The sequence below is a fragment of the Tympanuchus pallidicinctus genome, unplaced genomic scaffold (genome assembly GCF_026119805.1).
Source record: "Tympanuchus pallidicinctus isolate F22 unplaced genomic scaffold, pur_lepc_1.0 scaffold3, whole genome shotgun sequence".
Classification (NCBI taxonomy): domain Eukaryota; kingdom Metazoa; phylum Chordata; class Aves; order Galliformes; family Phasianidae; genus Tympanuchus; species Tympanuchus pallidicinctus.
Window position 1 is genome coordinate 29,725,152 of NW_026294747.1, and position 14,619 is coordinate 29,739,770.

General features: G+C 35.2%; 1 protein-coding gene across 2 annotated transcripts in view; it reads left to right on the forward strand.

Annotated features, from left to right (window-relative positions):
- LOC128085997 (formin) overlaps nucleotides 1-14,619 on the forward strand; it is a 125,258-nt gene that overhangs the window by 35,801 nt on the left and 74,838 nt on the right. For both annotated transcript variants that reach the window (XM_052694065.1, XM_052694066.1), the window contains 2 exons: nucleotides 1,359-2,131; nucleotides 4,445-4,595. In XM_052694065.1, coding sequence (XP_052550025.1) covers nucleotides 1,359-2,131; nucleotides 4,445-4,595 — 924 coding nt within the window. The remainder of the gene's footprint in view (nucleotides 1-1,358; nucleotides 2,132-4,444; nucleotides 4,596-14,619) is intronic.

Consider the following 14,619-nt stretch of genomic DNA (forward strand, 5'->3'; position numbering starts at 1 on the left):
GAGAGTAGTTAGGCCCTGGAACGGGCTGCCCAGGGAGGTTGTGGATGCCCCGTCCTTGGACGTGTTCAAGGCCAGGTTGGACGGGGTCCTGGCAACCTGATCTGAATGTGTACGTTTGGTGGCCCTGCTAGGCAGGGGGGTTGGAACTACATGATCCTTGAGGTCCCTTCCAACCCGGGTGATTCTGTGATTCTGTGAGTGTTGGGTGGAAACAGAAACCTGTGGAAAAATAGAAAAAGATGCACCTTAGCTAGTGGCTAGTTTTAGGGATCAGAGAAATAGTGATGTTGGAAGAACAGTTGACTTTAGGCTGAGTTTTGTCTTGCAAAGAAAACTGATGAGGTACAGTAAGCTATTTTTTAGCCATAGAAACTGAAAGCAAGCAGAAGAAGGGAACCATTGTCGAGAAAGGGTGAGATGGAGGCAAAAGGTGATGTACATAGAACCTGGAAAATGAATGCTGAATAAGCTCCCCCAGATTTCAGAAGTGATCATGAACAGAAGGACAGCATTTTTCCCAAAATGAGCACCTCAGCAGGGCACCTTTGATTTTTATTACATATGTCGTATCTATTTATATATTTTCATACAGAGTTATTGACTCATTATCACTTTGTGTTCTGCTGTCTTTGCTGGTCCTTTTCATGTTGAATTGCCATCCTGTTGATCCTAACTTTTGGTATCCAAATGCAGTGCTCTTTTATCAATTTTAGCAGGGGTTTTTCAGATCAATTTTAAATCTGATTTTTTTTTTCCTCTGGATTCAGAGACTGTTATGTAGTGTACTAGCACAGAATTGTTTTCATATGTAATATCTACAATGACTGCACAAAAGATTTTTACCAAAGTAAAGCAACTTTGTTCTGTAACATGTTGCTATGCAGATTAGGTTTGCTGAGCAAGTACTTGCAAATTTATAATTGAGATCTGATTTCAGCACATTAAAACATTTACAGAACTTGAGTATATGAATTTATTTGTATACTTATACGTTTCTTCTGTGCTAGCAACATGAAGGAATAAGATTTAATTGGAGAGTACCTGCCTCTAATCTGGTACCTGCAACAGTAATCTGGAGAAAATAAATCTTTACTGTCGTAAAAATATAGTCAGCTGGAAATCATATAGGGGTGAGGGGATGTGAGTACAGGAGGAGGAGTATTTGACAAAAACTGGATTGTATCATTGGCTGAATGATGAGAGAGTCATGGTCACAGCGAGGAAACAGTGATCTTTTACATGGCAAGGCTGGAAGTTTCATTTAATATATTTCCTGAAAGAATGAATTAATGCTCTAAAAAGTGAAAAGATCTAGAGAGTAGAAAAACATTCACTGAGGGGTTTTTGTTGTTCTGCAGTCTCAGTTTGAACTCAGGGTATTCCATATTCGTGGAGAACATGCTGTAGCAACTGCTCAGCTTGAGGAAACCATTGCACATCTGAAGAATGAACTCGATAATAAATTGAACAGAAGGAATGAAGAAGCAAGGGATATTGGTGTTTCTACTGAAGATGATAATCCACCAAAGACATACCGAAATGTATGTATACAGACTGACAGAGAAACTTTTATAAAGCCTAGTGAAGAAGAAAACAGAGCTGTGAAAAACAACCAAATAGTACCGAAAAAGCTTAATATTTCATCTTTGACACATAGTATTTCTACCCAAGGTGAAAATAAGGACAGTTATGATGTACCATCTTCAGAAAGTGTCTTGTCTTGTCAACCAAAACAAATGCTGCCTCCTCCACCACCTCCACCACCTCCACCACCACCTCCACCCTTCTCTGATTCTTCACTACAAGGTTTAGTTCCTCCACCACCACCTTTGCCAATGGGTCCAACTTCAGTGACACCTCACTTTGCATCTGGGCCTTCACTGCCACCTCAACTTTCTGAAGGCTGTAGGGATTTTCAAGCACCAGCACCACCACCACTTCCAGGGTTGGGACCTCCTGTTCCTCCTCCACTGCCTGGATCCGGGTTACCTCCACCTCCCCCACCCCCAGGACCTGGGCTCTTTTTTAATAGCACTTTATCTTCAAGTCAAGGTCCTCGAAAACCTGCCATTGAACCTAGCCGTCCCATGAAGCCTTTGTATTGGACACGGATACAATTGCAAGGCAGCAGGTACACTGAATTTATTTGGACTTATTTTCTGTCTATATGTCATGATATAAATTTATATAAGCTATTTAAGACAATAACAAGCAGTGAAAATACATATAGAAGCATGGAATTTGTATGTATTAACAACAAAACAGTTATAGAAGCCTAATAATAGATCACAACAAATTGTTTTAAAATGCTATATAAATAAAAAATTATGCACATTATAACAGAAAAAGCAGAGTATAACAGAGGGACTTAGAGCACTCCCTGAAAACTTTAGTGAAAGAGCAACCAAATATTTTAATTGTTTCGTGACTAAGTACTAAAGAAATAAAAAGTTTTCCAGGAGATGAAAGATAGCTTTTTTTTTCTTCTTCTTTTTCTTTTTTCCTATTAGAGAAAAGATCATTAAAATTAAAAGTGAAATACTAAAATTTGGTCAGGCAAGAACTTTGACTTTCATTTGCTTTGGCTCTCCAGTCATTTAAGGTGATGCTATCTTCAAAGCACCATATCAGCTTCTAATATTCTTGTTCTGGAAAAAAGTAAACTTGAGCTTAACCTAAGTATAGTTCTGGTGTAACAGGAAAGGTGAAGTATATCCATAAATACCTGCTGCAGAGGAACCTGTTGTGTAAAGCATCTGGTAAAAAGGAGGTGCAGTACTGACAGAGACATCTGCAGTTAAAGCCGTTTTATTTATATATTTCTTTTAATTTAGTTTTTGACTGAATTTATTTTTAAGACAACGAGTAATAACTTTGGATTTTTTTTCAATGTAACCAACATAGGAAGTTATTCAGTTTATATTTGAGCATTTTGATTGTACTTTCCCAAAATTACTTGTGAAAATTAGTGAAGCGACAGTTGGTCCAAAAATAAACCTTGTTTCATATTTTCCAATTAATTTACTGAGATCCAAATGTTCCTTCTGAAATGTCTATTTTGCACTCAGAAATATGAGTGCGAAATAGAGTCTAAGTCATAATTTGCTGATGAGATGCTGGACATCAGGTCCAATGATCCAGCATCATCATTTTCTGCACTAGATATGAAGTTTTTTTCAACAGTCTGCTGCTCAGAGCAGCAGCTATCTGGGACCTTAAAGTTCTTCTTACAGAGCCAAAAAGCATTATTCAATGAAGTGGTTGCAGCTGGTGTCCGAAGAGTGAAGCTGTTGAACTCTAGCCACTTCCCGTGATACAGAAAATGTTTCACCAGTGTGGATGCTCGTGGAAAAAGTAGAGTTCCTTAAACATTCACCGCAATAAATGTGTGGTTGAGTATTAAATAAAAACAATCCTAAATTTCAGTATTAATGTGGCTTTTAGAATCCTTTTCTCCATTATATGGGTACATATTACATTTTTTTGCATATTACATCTAATAAATATATGTATGGTGGCATCAGCTCATTTGTAGCTCATAGGCTTTTCTGCAATGTTTATGGTTTTTTTAGTAGCAACTCATTTTATTGCCTTTTACTGACATCTGCTGGAAGAAGTGAGCCCACCTTCTACTGGTAGATATGACAGAAAGAGCAGTCAAAAGACAGTTTTGTCAAATATACTTTCATAAGTTATTGAAATTTTGAAACTTGTTCAGAATTGGAGTGTTTGGTTTGACGAATTACAAATGATTTTTCCTAAATCCAGATAAAACAAGAGTATTTTGTTTAATATGTTCCAAAGTTTAAGCAGTGATGCTTATCTACACTATATCTGTTCCTGAAAGATTAAGGTACAAAAGGAAAGATAATGCGCATGTAAAATTTGAGAGACGTGGAATATTGATTAGTCTCCCAAGGTATAGGCCACTTAGGTTCTAGTTTCTTAAACCTGAAACAAAGTTACATATGAACATGAAGCATCTGAACCTAACACCAAGTGAGTCAAGACCTCTACAAATGCTCTTGAAACATATTTGAATAAAGTGTGATCACTATTTGTCGATATAGTTTATTTTAATATGTCTAGGAAGATTATTGGGAATTAGTCAAAAAAGCTGCTATTGAGATCCTAGTTGAAGTGGCAGAGATCTCTAGAGCTGTTATTTGCACAAGCTGCAGTTGCAATATATGGTTATTATACCAAAAAAAAGCCCTATCACATGTGCACTTTGATAGTTGAGCATGTAGTCTACTAAGTAGCTACACTTCTTAGTACAGCCTTCTGAAAAATATTTTTACTCCTTACAATAGTTAGATGCAGAGAAAGAATGCTGTTAGTATGCTAGCAGGGATTGTTTGAGTTTTAAGCCAATTGTTAATAAGGTTTTTTTAATAAATATTTAGTGTAAGTTTTTTTTTAATTATTATTTTTCCCTTAATAGGAAAACTGCCATACCAACATTATGGGAATCACTAGAAGAACCTGATATACTTGATACTACTGAGTTTGAATATTTGTTTTCCAAAGACACCACTCAGGAAAAAAGAAAACCATTATCAGAGACTTACGAAAAAAAAACCAAGGCCAAAAAGGTATTTAATTTTCCTTTGTATTTACTTTCTTCTTTATTTCTCTTTTATGGCTTTGTTTTGTATTTTAAGAAACTTCATTTTTATTTACTATTGAACCAGCATGTAACAGATGGGTTTCTAAGTGCTGTTATAAAACACAGTAAGTAAAATCGGTTGTTCAACCTTAGCGAGAGAATTCAAATATATTATTTAGTTTGGAAGGTTTCTTCCCTTTGAAAATGAATGTTCTACATCTTAGTGAAGTAGAAAAAATAATGAGTAGAACAGAATAGTGGCCAAGTAATGTTTTCCTAGAACGACATATATGTTATAATCCTGTTTGTGTGTGAGTGTGTGTGTATATACTGCATTATAAATCTATTTTAGTTTACCTGCTTGGAACCACAAGAGGGCTCTTTGCATGTAAGCTATGCTATCTACCTTTCTTGATTTTGACATACATACCAAGTGAACTTTCATACAAATATACTAGAGAGAATGGCTTTTTTAAAACTTATTTGATCATAAACTTAGCAAAGTAATTAATAAGAAATGTCAATAAGGCTTCAAGTACACGTGGTGTGTAGTATCCAATGTAATTTTAATGGAGAAATAGCATGCATAAATAGATAACTGCTTTATTTCAAAATCTCAGTAGCAAAGTGCATATCCTACCTCCCCAGGCCGGTGTCAGCAAAATAGTTTGGGAATTAGTCCCATTTCCTGAACGGTGAATGTGCGTGATTCCTTTTCCTTATTGCTTTGTAAATTAATCTAGTTACATTTAATGATTTTTAATGATCACTCTTAACTTTATCCAAAATTGAATTGGATAGTAGTTACTCTATACAATATATGAAGTAATGGAGTAGGAATTAGTAATTCTTAGTAATACCACTAGTGAGTAACTAATGTGTTTTCTTACAAAGATATTTTCTGTTTTTATATCAGTGTTTCAATTAGTTTGTTTTGTTTTTAAAGTTATTATTTTAAAGACTAGGTCAGATTTACTGAAATTATTGGAATAAAAAATGTTGCTTGAAAATGCTCCATAAAAATACAAAAACAAGTAACCTGACAGAAAAATTTATAGTTTTATCTAGTAATGTACAGTTTTATCTATTATTGTGCAAACTGATGAGATTATGATCATGGTGTTACAAAAAAATGAAAACCACTGCTCAATAATAAAGTTTCTGTTGCTTGTTCAGTTGAAAAATAAATCAGCTTTTAGATTTCAAATTAAATTTGAATTAAACTAAGCATATAAGCATTTCTTACTTTTAGTTTTGTCTTTTCTACTTTGTTTGTTAAATGAGTCCTAGTAGTTCAACTGTGTTTACAGACAGTTCATCCTCTTCTGTGGCCCTGTGTTTCCTCTGCCTCTGAAATCCTAGATTGTCTGCACGCTACTCTGCTAGCTCCAGTGGATCAATCTTAGTGGGTTGTGAGTGAAATGATAATAGGGGAGGCTAAAATAAACTTTTATTTAGTTACGGAATGGTTTATAAGTAGATAAATAGAAAACTCTTGTACATTAATGTTGAATTATCAGCTCTGCTGGTTTCATTTGTCCTTTTACATGCTTTCTTTCAGCATTCATCTTACCTTCTTTATAACAATTACATCTACTAGAGCTTTAGTAGTAAGAGCTTTAGTAGTAATCCTTTTCTTTGTGACAGTACAGAAATACATGCTTGTCTGGTCTTAAATATAGTATGTCGTGGTACATGGAGTTGTGTAGTTTGGTTAAAGATGCTTTATACAGGTGTCATGGAATCTGATGATGTTTATCACGTCATCATCATAGCTGATGTTGCATCATTTTGTATTTCTTTGTAAATTCCTGTTGTAAAAAAAGAAAAAAAAAAGTAAGATACAGAGACAGCTTTAAAATCTGGAACAGTAGTTTGTGTTTATTTTATTTAATACTACATGTTACCATTGACCTGTACATTGCATTAAATCTCTTCTCATCCATGCAACTTAGTTCTGTTAGTTCTATTTCCCATCAACTTCCACAAATTGAGTTTGGCCTGCTTTGTATTTAGAAAAATGGCAGGCCAATAGGTGGTGCAGGATCCCATGCTAGTAGAGCATTACTTAATACTTTTCTTCTTGAATGAGTGCCTCACAATCAAGTTCTATATGCAACTGGAAGATCTTGTCATAGAAATTCAAGGGGAATTGTCTTTATAAAAACCAAAGTGACTGTAACAGTTCTGGTCTTGTTGAAATATAACCTCTTTACCAATTATTTGCAGTTTCAAGTAAGATCATATTCAAATTATTGTCATAATTTATTTTTGTTTTTTTTTGTGAATCCTGTCAGAATAATCCGTAAGCCTCGTTTGTGAAATCATAGGATCGTACAACTACAGAATTTTTTTAGTTGGAAGGGAACTTTAAGATCATCTTTAAGATCATCAGAACCCTTCTCCCCACTATAGGCAGGGACACCTTGCACTAGACCAGGTTGCTCAAAGCCCCATCCATCCTGGCTTTGAATGTCTCCAGGGAGGGAACATCCACAACCTCACAGGGCAACCTGCTCCAGTATCTCAGCACCCTCACAGTTAAGAATTTCTTCCTAATATCTAGTCTAAATCTACCCTCTTCCAAGTTCAAAACCATTTCCCCTTGTCCTGTCACTACCTGCCCTTATAAAAAGTTTATCCCCAGCTTTCCTAAGGTCCCTCTGGAACCTTCTCTTCTCCAGACTCATGAGCCCCAATTCTCTCAGCCTGCCCTTGTAGGAAATATGTTCCAGCCATGAAACGAATGTTTATGAATACATGAATGCTTAAATGAATGTGCTAAAATGCTTAAACAAATGAATGCTTAAATGCAAGATACCACATTAAATCTGTAGAAATTTCACTTTGTTTTATTTTTGCCCACATTGATGACCCCTTATGAGAACTCTGATTGCAATATTCACTGTCAACTATGCTTTTGTTGCTTTTAACTAGACATCTACCATTTTCAGCCAGAAAAGTTTAAATCTTGTCCTGCGTGACTGGAAATAATGATCTATTTTCCAGGGCTCTTCTTAAAGTTATAATCTGAGTATATATTTATATTTGTGTGTATCATTATGTGTGTAAGAAAATGCAGTATAAAATTATAGTATATGTTTATAATACAGAAGTATATTATACACATGCATACCTTCACTGTCAAGATTGTAGAATACAAAGACGATTCTGTGGGAGTCGGTGTTAGCTCTGATTACCTTTGTGTCTTTACTTACGGAATCATAGAATCATAGAATTTTCTCAGGTTGGAAAAGAACTCAAGATCATCGGGTCCAACGACAACCAAACCATACAACCTTAACTCTCACAACCCACTGCTAACTCATGTACCTGAGCACAACATCCAAATGGTTTATAAACATATTCAGGGATGGAGACTCTACCACATCCCTGGAAAGCCTATTTCTGTGCTTAACAACCCCTTCTGTAAAGAAGTTCTTCCTGATAGCCAACCTAAACCTTCCTCTGGCCCAAATTGAAGCCATTTCCACTTGTTCTGTAACCTGCCACCAGTGAGAAGGGACCAACTCCCCACTCTCACATATCTTTCGGGTGTTTGCTCTCAATAAGTTCTCCCCTCAGTCTTCTCTTCCCCAGAGAAATCAGTCCCATTTCCTTCAGTTGCTCCTCGTAGGGGATATTCTCCAAGCCCTTCACAAGTTTTGTTGCCCTTTTTTGAACCTGCTCCAGCATCTCAGTGTCCTTTCTGTACTGAGGTGCCAAAAACTGAACACATTACTTGAGGTGGGGCCTCACCAATGCTGAGTACAGGGGCAGGATTTCTTCCCTAGCCCATCTCATAACACCATTTCTGATACAAGCCAGGATGCCATTGGCCTTCTTGGCCATCTGGGCAAACTGCTGGCTCATATTCAACTGATTGTCCATCAGTACACCAAGGTCCCTTTCCATCAGGCAGCCTTCCAGCCGATCCTCCCCAAGCCTGTAGAGTTGCCTGGGGTTGTGACCAAAATGCAGGACCTGGCACTTGGCCCTATTGAAACTCATACAGTTTACCTTGGCCCATCAATCCAGTCTATCCAGGTCCCTCTGTAGTGCCTTTCTACCCTCCAGCAGATCAACACTCCCTCCCAGCTTGGGGTCATCTGCAAACTTACTGAGGGTGCACATTTTTTATGACCTGGATAATGGAATATTAACTCTTCAGCTGTCACTTAGTTGCAAGAGGCTGCATACATTTTGAATTAGACCCTTTAGAAAGTTCCTATGCATCTGAGATGTGCTTATTCCTTTTTTTTAGATTACAAATTTATGCAGTTAAAGATAATCTACCTACCTAAAAGTACTATTAGTACAACTGACTAGGTAGTAGTTTAGCAGAAGTGATCTTAGGATAGTAATGAATCACAAAGAGGAGCACGAGTTATCAAATCATGATACTACACTGGAAACAAGACTGTTAAATAAACGGAAGTGTTGCTTGCAATAAAATCCATTCAGTCATGTTTTCATTAACAACAGCATCTATACTGAGGCACTACCACTCTTCATTAAAAATGTTTACTAACTGTAAAGAGTCAAGAAAAGTGGGAATGATCAAAACTTTAGAAGTAGTCTCTGAGTAAAATTCACTGATTATGATTGTTTAGTCTAGAAAAGAGGAGGTTGATGTGGGACAAAAAGTGTCATCAAGTGCATGCAGCTGCTGCAAAGAAAAAATAGGAAAAGCTTTTCAAAAGTAGGGATACTACAGGATTGTAGAGCACTTTTGGCTAAGGAATATGTGTTTCTATATTGGGAGATCATTAAGAAAATTTATTTAGAATAGTACATGTATAGTTGATAGTGTACTGAAGTACAGAAATGCTTTGGATGAAATTTCGAGTGCCTTTCCAACATCATGAATCTCAATTTAAAGTAAAAAAAATCTAGTTTCTATCCATTCTCCTATGGTTGGAAACAGCTGCCTGCCCCCTTTTTCCAGTGGAAGTGCTCCATGACTCTAAAGCATATTGCTTTTTTGCCTGCAGAAATTGGCTTACTAAGTGAGTTACAGTAGTTTCTAGAGACTGTCATCCTAATGTGAGAATGTAATTACTAGAACTTGAAGAGCAGTAATTAAAAAAAAAAAAACACATTGTAACAAATATGTGGGGAAAAAAATGAAGAGAAGAACCCTCCAGCAGCAATAGTGCCTTAGAAGACTGCATAGGGGGAGATTTTATTTTTTATAATCATATATTAACTTATTTTGGAAAAATAAAGTAGCTTCATTTGATAGTATATATAGTGATATAGTGAACAAATAATATAGCTTAAATGTTTATATAATTTAAATGAAGGTCAGATGTACCTTCTGGTACACTTATGTACTCTTTAAGTTTATTATGGTCATGCTTATCTGGACAGTAGAAGCTCTACAGGGTGTTTGGCTGCTCATGCTTCTTTAATCATACACTTCCATATATTCAGCAGATTAGGAAGAACCATTTTTTTCCTACTCTACATTTCTGCCATATTTTAGGAAACTCAGATTCTTTTGCATTTATCTTCTCTGCATATATGCAATACTGTAAAGAAAATTTCTACTGTCATATGATCATAAGCAATTAACAATCAGTACTGTTCAATATGTGTAGGGATTAGTAAAAGAATTAATTTCTTGTAATAATGCATTTGAAGTGTAAGATTAAGAGCATTTTAGTCTAGTCGAACTTAATACAACATAGAAATTTTATGGATGTGATATTTATAAAATGGAAAATAGGCAATTGCTTGAATCTGGATTTTTGCAGAGACTGTAGATGGACGAGTAATGTATGAAAACAAGATTCGTTTCCTAGGTTAATACTGAAGTGATTGATTTTGCAGCAGGCAAAGCTATTAGACAAAAATAAAGAATCAGAATTCATTAATCTGAGAATGAATCAAGTGTATTTCTCTCTGATTTTGGTTAATTGACTTAATTTAAGCTAAATATTTAAGTTACTCAAGAGTTTTCAAATGCATCTATTTGGTCCCACTTATAGCATGTCTTAGAGCTTTTTAGAGACCAAGAATAGAAGGGCCGAGATTCTACAGGTTATTTTAGTGTATAACTCCAATTTAGATGTAGTTTTATTTGACCCTGTGAATATGACTCCTGTTCAGTCACCCAGTTTCATCATTGCTATGCTTTTGGAAATGCCACTACTAAAATGGACCGTTTTTGTAATCATTTTTTTGCATTTTCTCATGCTTAGGTTTCAGTCTTCTAGATATATTATTTTTATATCTATTATGTTATTCAATAAGATTACCGTTAAAGCATTTGTCAGGGATTTTATGATTTATTTAAAAAAAAAACCAACATTTTAAGGTCCCATATATGAAACTGTAAATATAAAATTCTCACATGCCAAAAATGTTCAACTATAAGTACATTCACTACACTGTTGTTAAGGTCCATAGCTGATTATGAAAAAAATGAAAGCTGAAAGTGGCTAACATATAAAATTTCTAAATCATTTTGTTGAAAAAAATCAAACTTATCTTTTTGAAATAATTCAGCTTTCAATAGGTTTTAATATAATTTGAAGAATCTAACATCTTTTCTAGACTGTGAAGACCCACTATTGGTATTTTTATGACAGATGAAGCAGTAGCAGTGAAATTTATATTCAAAGAATTTTTACTTTCGGTCATTCTAAACTGTTAATATTTATTTTTCTGTAAGGACCAATGCAAATTTTGAAGCTGACAGGCATTTGTAATTGTTTCGAAGCCATGGGATTTCTTTTTCCTATTAGATATGCCTAACCAAGATAGGGCATTGTGCTACAAAACAGGAGAAAGGCAGAATTAGGAAATGGATTTTGGAATGAAATTAAAAGCGAGATTCTCTATGTATTAAGCTCTGTGCACTGTATGGCTTTTTTTTAAAAAAAAAAAAAGAGGTTATTTAGAAAAGAACATTCCTTTGCTATGATTTATTCCATGTGCATTATCTAGCTCCATTACTGAAGTTAAATATTTGAAAGTTGCATTAATTTTTCCAATGTATTTGGGGACTGGTGAGGAGCTTACTCTCCTATACTTTTTCAAGAAACAGGATAGTTGGATGTTTGCGATGCCACTCTGTCTTCTTGGAAGAAAAAAATGAGGGATGGAGGGTAAATATCAAGTAATTTGTGTCAGGTGTATGCTCCAAATGAAAGTCCATCAATCATTTTTGGCCCTTTAGTGCAATGATTATCATTTCAAAGACGCAGGAGGACATTAAAGATAATGGCTTTTCTGTTGTCTATTATCTCTAACAGACTTCACATAATTATTAACATGTGTTCCCATTTAAAAAGAGTGTCAATATTTTGAGTGAATTGCATTTTTTTTAACTGAAAGGGATATGTCTGTCAGCAAGTTTTTTGTCCATCTAACTAAATGAGGAATTTAAATTAATGAACTTTGTGTTTCCGCAAGAAGAGCAGTTATTGCAGAAAATGTTGGATGCTTTGCAAGGTTGAAACACAACTGTCTTCAACATTCTGCATAAGATAATAAACTGCATGCAAAGTTAAGTAAAAGTAGCAGAATGCTAGTGCACACTCTTCCAAGGCACTCTCCCTTTCTTTAATGATTTGGGCTGTGCTGAGAAGAATGAATACGGCATTTCTTACTTACCGCAGAGCTCCTCTGTTGTGTAGGATGGGAAAAGTATACATGAGGGGTAAACATCTATCTTTGTGGTTCTGTTTGTTTTTATGGTTTTGGTAGGAATAAAGAAAATGAATTAAGTTTTTTGCCACCTTTTCTTTTTTCTTTTTTTTTTTTTTTACCACTTTTGTCTTGAAACATTGGCAGTTGCTAGACATTTAGAAAAAGGATAAAAAAAAATTTTCTTCATCCGATAGATAAAGTTAGAGAAGTTTAGTTAGAAATACACATCTTAAAATACTAAAAACATGGATAAGATCTTAAACTGATTCATCCAAGTAAATATAAAATAGTTAAATATGGCTCTTCTTTGATAAGGCATAATATATGGTCTTAAGGTTCTGAAATTTCATTGGTAGTCTTGGGGTGTTTATGTAAAAATGGTGGAGGGACATACTTGCTTCTTGTGCAGGATATTCCTCCTCCATTTGAACAGGGTTTCAGCAGGCTACTTATGGGTCCAGGCTGTTGACTTCACTATAAAAGTTAATGAGAAGGAATGAAGGAAAACACTCTGATATCTAGAACAGCTTTTTAGCTTATGGTTTCTCTCACAAAATTTAAATATTATGGAAAGAATCCTTGCACCAGCAGGAGGAAGGATTTAGCTCTTAATCACTAAAGTAAACTGAATCTGTGCTGCACCAGTAAGTGTCGTGCACAGAATGTAGACATTAAACTTAGACAAAAGTGGGTCTGCCATATAATATTGAATGAAATATGTTTCTTGCTACACTAGAGAAACACATTTTAAGAGGAATGACAGATTACTTTATGAATGTATTGAAGCTTCACTATGTCTCTACTTTTACATTGTATGATAAATATTGAAAGGTATAAAAGAGACACTTGTCTAAAGCAGATCAACTAACTTAATAATGTTAAAAAACACTCTGGGAACACCACGTTGAGCAAATAGTGTTACAGATCAGTGAATTAAATGAACTAGCATTGGCACGTACAGTTTTGTCCCTGAGCCATTAGATGCTGCATCCATTACACCGACGCATTCATCGTCTGGGAGCGGCAGGCAGCTGGCAAACCCTGCCAGCTGGCATAGCAGCATCAGCTGCCGTCAGCTGGATCTTAGCTGCTTGCCTGTCACTGCCAGCTAAAAGCAAGTCACAATATGCTGAGAGGTGAGCAGTGATTTGTCTTTTAAAAGCATAGACTAAATAGTTCAATGCAGTCTTTACAAACTTCCATTTTATTTGCCTTATGGTTTTTATGAGCTGGAAAACTGAAGAATTTTTTGTATCTCCTTTCCATTTAGAATTCATACACACATGTAATTCCCTTCAGTGGCTCCTCCAGAATAAGCATTATTTGGTGTGAAATGGCTATTTTGGACAATATGTTCTGGTTTAGTGCTGATCTTTCAAGATGCACATTGGTTTTAAAGTTTGTAACAAAAGTCCTGTATAATTTCCCAATATTATGACTGCCCAGTTTGAGCAATTCTGTTGTCTTATTTCTATTTGCTCTCTAATGAATAAAATATTAGCCTTCATTTAGAGATTTCACGTTGTTGAAGCCATTTCAGGTAGTCTGAGTCTAGTTTGATGGCTGGTAATTATGACCATGTGTACATTTGTCTAAAATGCCTGTTAATATACTGTTGGTTGGATGTTTTAAAACATGAATCTTTACTTCAGCTTTTAAAATTATAGAAGCTCTTCTCTAAATTTACTGTACTAGTCTTCTAAGGAGCAAGTCTTGCTAAGCAATGGAAGTTAGTTTGATTACATTTAATAATATGTTAGCATTTAAAAATAACAGATTTATTTGAAATGTCATACTGTCTATAACGGCTGTAGCCTGGAACGGTTTTGTCTCAAACTAGGCATATCTAAATAGGGTTTATGACAACCTATGAATTTGCCCCTGAACAAGGTCAACTTGGAGGTCAGTGAATGCAATACAAATTGCATACTAGTCAAGCCTGTAATTATCCCTGTACGAAGTTAATGTGTTGAGGAGCTCAGCAAATTCACTTGAAGTTTCAGAAATGGCCATGATAAACTGAGTAGTTACTTATAGTAGTTACTCTGAAAAATTGCAGTTAACAGGATGAAGTGCTTAGAGAGTGTTCATTTCTGGTAACTTGTAGCCAAGTCACCATGTATAATTATGCATTCTGAGAGTTAGGGGCCTGATTTTGTTTTTTCATTTGAAGAAAATATTTTAAATAGTGTAAAAACAGTATTCCTTTGTTGATGTCCAGTATAATTGCTGCAAATTTAACCTTCAAAGTCTCAAATTCCCAATTTTGGCAGAAAATATGTGACATCCATTCTAACATAATTTCATTAAATTAAGTTTCTACCACTGACATAAAATAAGATTTTTGTCTG